The sequence below is a fragment of the Rosa chinensis genome, unplaced genomic scaffold (assembly GCF_002994745.2).
Source record: "Rosa chinensis cultivar Old Blush unplaced genomic scaffold, RchiOBHm-V2 RchiOBHmChr0c20, whole genome shotgun sequence".
In the NCBI taxonomy this organism is placed as follows: domain Eukaryota; kingdom Viridiplantae; phylum Streptophyta; class Magnoliopsida; order Rosales; family Rosaceae; genus Rosa; species Rosa chinensis.
In genome coordinates this window covers 159,068-163,758 of record NW_020126833.1, presented here as the reverse complement: position 1 = coordinate 163,758, position 4,691 = coordinate 159,068, and the positions used below count along the sequence as shown (strand labels likewise).

The window sequence follows — 4,691 nt, the reverse complement described above, 5'->3', positions numbered from 1 at the left end:
GGTAAGATAACATAACCCTGCTTTAGTTGCTTAGTAAAGGCATTGAGAAAGGTCTCGTAGGTAATGTTTCTAAGCTGGTTTCCATGCATACTTGAAGGTATAAATTCATATAGAGTAGTACATCCTAGCAGATGATAATTCCAATGCACTCTAGGGATGACAAGCGATCTGCACATCAATTGGTATTTCCATAAGAATGATGGATAAGTCTTTGTTTCAACAATTCTACAATATACATCCAGTTACTCAAGTGTCTTGTGCACTAACTTCATTATTGAATGCTGCTTTGGACACACACCGTCCGAAGAAATAGCAGTCATTTCTGGAGTATTGTAGCAGCCCTCATGCTTCTTTCTCCTTGTTTCTCCTGTGCAAAACATGTATCGTTCAAGAGTTTCATATAAATCTACAGGATCTTGATTCGTCGTAAATGTACTTGAGAATAGCAAATAATTGTAGAAGCAATTCTAGCTTTTCCAAGATTTCTGTTTTTCTGGATGAAGTGAAAGTTTTCAGAGAACTGTAACTGGTTTCTTTGTTTTCGGATTGAATACTTATCTCCCTTAAGCGTTAAATTCAGAGTACAATTAATGATCTTTAGAAGTCTGCAGTTTTGAAGCTTTGGGGACAACTGATGAAGAATTGCAAATGATAAATGTATGAAAGAATTATATGATATGCAAGAAATTTGAGTAACAGTGAGATTCTCCACTTGATAGAGTGGCAGTAACTTGTACTTTAACTAGTAAAATACTCAGGGATATTTAATTATACTGAATGACATGCCTCTTAAGTTAATGCACAATGCTTAATAATAAGAGTGAAGCAGATTTATAAACAAATCAATGAACATTAGGGCTTGTCGGTAACGTTTTAAAAATGATTTTTCAAATCGATTTTGAAATAAAACGGAAAACAAGATTGGATTTTTTAATCGAAAATGTGTCGGTAGTTATTCGAAACATTTTCAAAAACGAGAGAAGATGGCAACTAGAGATGAGAGAGAGACCTGAGAAGAAGATAGCGACGTGAGAATATGGAAGAAGAGAGCACGTTCTTTTTTTTCTTTGTTTTGGAAAATATATCTCCGTGTTTTCTAAAATATGAGAATGAAAAGGTGAAAATGTCTATTTGTCGTTTTCCTGTTTTACGAGTAAAATAAAAAAATATTTTCAAAAATTATTTTCTGCATTTTTGAAAAGACCAACGAACGCATTTTCAAGCCATTTTCATTTTATAAAATGAAAAAGATGACTTGAAAACGTTACCGAACGCCACCTTAGTGTTTGTTTTTAAAATTTATTTTTGTTTACGTATCTAAACACTTAATATAAAAGATTGACTAAATGATAGGCTCAAAGAAAAAATAAAACACCTATTGCAAAGTAATAATTGACTAAAATTTTGTTAAAAGTATTTCAATAATATTTAACCAAAGAAAAGTATATCAATAATGGATTTCAAAAGAGAAAGACCATATACAAAACGAAAAGTGGGGAAGGATTACAAAGAATAACCTTGGAAAGAAACTTAGAAATAATCAACTTCGATATTCTTGGCCATGTCAATCTTCCAAAGCATCGAGTCCAAGAACCCTCTTGAAAGCAAATGTACTTGTCAATAAACTTATAACCTCAATAATCCTTGGATAGATAGTCTCCCCGTCCATTCTTTCAATCTGAAATCAAGAAGAAATATGCCAACAGACCATTTAATAGAGTCCTCTAGTACAAATTTGTGAGATAAGCCCTAATCAAATTGACAAACTAACAGATGCTTTCCCCATTGCTACGATCATGATGCAAAATCTGAGAACATTCAGTAATAAATTTTCTAAAGAGTGAGTATATGATACACTGAGCTGAACCCATTTTTCCCACACAATTACATGTTCTACTATTAAACATTTTCAAGACGAACTATTATAACAACAGTCCCAAGAAAAATTTAGACAGTAATGACTTGTAACGTTTACCTTAGGATCATTTGATGGTACAATCTTCAGTGTCGCCTCAGTCATTGCTTGTGAGTCTGGATTTATTTCTGTTACAAAGGACACAGGCGATCCAGAATTCAGAGCTGGAGAGATGACATGCTTGATCATCAAGTCAGCTACTTTAGCAAGTCCATAGTGTAAAATGCCAACCATCTAAAAAATCAGAAACTGAATTCATTGCAATACCGATTTCTGTGGCTAAAAATGCTTCTATTCACTGCACTCTAAAGATTACAACTCTTTAACATATATTCAATGGTAAAGGGAATGAACACAAGGTTTCGACTTTCACTTACATCCAAAGCTTGTAACACTGTCTTGAGCTCAATCCCATGGTTCCCATCAATGCTCAGTACATACTTGACTCGAATTCTATTAGATTCGCGTTCGAAACGCACCGCATTGTCCATGAACCTCATCAGCACCTCTTGAATCTACAAACCGAAACGAATTCCTCTAAAAGAAACCACAACAAAAGCTCAAATCAAGAATCACCACTACAACAGTCACATTTCCACTGAAACTACCAGTAAAAAGCCTGATTTTACCTCATCAAAGCAGTCTGACCACTCCTTCCTCAACAGGCTCACTCTCAGCAACCTGATCGGAAACCCTAAGAGCCTTCTTCAGCTCCCTCACTAGCTCAGCCGCAAATCTCAGCCGTCCATTCCTCACCGCCTCTCTAGCAGCCTTTAATTTTTCGCTTATTTCCAGAACTGCCCTCACCAGCTCCAGCCGCTCCCGCTTCTCCCTCGCCTCCTTCGTGGCGGTGAGAGAGGAGGTGGGATTGGATTTTGAACATGATTTTGAGGGAGTGGGCGTCGAGGCGTTGGATGAGGAGGCGGAGATCCGGTGTGGTGGCAGGACCCCCGAGAGGAGGAGCTCTCGGAACAGAGATTTCATTCCGGTGAAGTCGGACGGCCGGGAATGGCCGGTCGGAGAGTCTCGGAGGAGCGGTTCTAAAACTCGGCCGCGAGTAATGGCAAAATTTCACCGAAGAAACTAAATCTTGAGGTCGGTAAATTTATGCTTACTGCAATCATTGTAAATTTATGAGGTCAGTAAATTTATGCTCAAGGCAGCTGAGAGTGATTTCATTGTAAGAGTAGGCGTGAAGAAATTTTACGGATTTTGATGTTGGTTTAGGATTTGGTTGTCATTATCTGTGTGTAATTTTATTTGTCAGAATTTTTAACAGAATAGAAAAGGAATAGCACCATATTTGTTTCGAGCAAGAAAGAAGAAAAATTCTTGCGTACGTCGGGCGTACCAGATACGTGGTACTCCTGACCAATCATAGACTAGAAATTTTTTATCTTATTTTGAAATTACCCTGCTTTTAAAAATGCAATACCCAAAATATCCCCTTGCTGGGTACTGATTGGACAGCCGCAACAGCTGCCCCACGCAAGACTTTCTCAGAAAAGAAATGCCTGAAATGGTGAGGAAGACCCTGTTTGGAGAAATAAAATCTAATATATAGCACTCTACCCTTGGGCATAAGTATATGTATTACTTTGAAATTTGAATACTTCGACTACTATGATACAACTTAAGTTTTTTTGACAGTTTGGGGTTCCCAGAGTCTTGAAACATAATAGATTTTCAATTATTTGTATATATCAGATTTTCTTATGTAGTTTAAACTATGAATATGCTATTATATACTCTATTATGATATTTAGGTTTGCAAACAATGTTAGAGGGAGTGAGAGTAAGGATATTTTATCACTGTTGATAGTGAGAGAGTGATGCAAGATGGACAAGTATGCTTTCATTATTGGTCTTTCTGTGGAATTGGTTGTATCAGTTAACAAGGGATACTTCTTCCTGCTGCATGGACAGAGAATATATCTTCCTATGTTTCCATGTATTTAGTTCCAGACTCATTTAATTCTCTACATGTTGGCGATTTAATTATTTGATGCCTAATATAGGAGTATTATTCTATATTCCTCGAAATATTTGCAATTGTTCCAAGCTGTGACTCTATTTTACTTGATCTCTATTACGGGAGGTGATGGTGAACCTATAATTGTTGGAGAACCTGGAGATTTCAAAGTTAGTTCTTTGACCGACTTTGGTTAGTAAGTTGTAATATCCATGAACCACATTGGCACTGGCGGATCCAATCACAGACTAGGACGGGCTGAAGCCCGTCCAAGATTCCAGACTAGCTCTTTTTCTCATCTTGTTATTGTTGCTGTTGATGTATGGTTTTCAAAAGAATTCGTTAGAAAGAAGAAAACCCAGAAGGAAGTATCCAATTTCATTAGCCCTCTATGGAATTTGACATTCAACACTCTATAAGTTAGTTATTTCCAGCTGAATTTGAGAAAAGCAGAGACCCTAGAATTTTGATCTGGGTTTGTGTTTGGTGCTTTTATGAAAGATAGGAATTGGGTTTTGATTAGAAGAGAAGGAGCTGGTGGAATTGGTGTTGTTTGGTGAAGGAAAAAATGGATTTCTTGTCAGAATTTCTTGCAAGTAGTTGGGGCAAAGAATTTGTGGCAGGAGGATGTGGAGGCATTGCTGGTGTGTGTGTGTGTCTATATATATATATATATATATATATATATATATATATATATATATACAGATCTTATCCAGAGCGAGGCATCGCTTTGAAATTTCAGAGCGAGGTTAGGGTTTAAGGTCATTTTTCAGTCGCATATCCACATCTCAACCGTTCAGT

At 36.8% G+C, this 4,691-nt stretch overlaps 1 protein-coding gene across 1 annotated transcript; it reads right to left on the bottom strand.

Moving 5' to 3' along the window:
- Nucleotides 1-1,564: 1,564 nt before the first annotated feature.
- On the bottom strand, nucleotides 1,565-3,223 carry LOC112181278 (centromere/kinetochore protein zw10 homolog). Its single transcript, XM_024319696.2, has 4 exons — nucleotides 2,545-3,223; nucleotides 2,293-2,430; nucleotides 1,976-2,149; nucleotides 1,565-1,678 (listed from the first exon to the last, which is right to left on the bottom strand). The coding sequence occupies exons 2-4, from the start codon at nucleotides 2,413-2,415 to the stop codon at nucleotides 1,565-1,567; spliced, it is 411 nt and encodes a 136-aa protein (XP_024175464.1). The 5' UTR covers nucleotides 2,416-2,430; nucleotides 2,545-3,223.
- Between the last annotated feature and the right edge of the window lie 1,468 nt (nucleotides 3,224-4,691).

Excerpts from the sequence above, each read along its gene's own strand:
- LOC112181278 (XM_024319696.2), bottom strand. The coding sequence starts at position 2,415 with ATGAGGTTCATGGACAATGCGGTGCGTTTCGAACGCGAATCTAATAGA. Across the intron at positions 2,150-2,292 it reads CAGTGTTACAAGCTTTGGAT|ATGGTTGGCATTTTACACTA; the intron begins GTAAGTGAAAGT and ends CTGATTTTTTAG. Across the intron at positions 1,679-1,975 it reads TACCATCAAATGATCCTAAG|ATTGAAAGAATGGACGGGGA; the intron begins GTAAACGTTACA and ends TCTTGATTTCAG.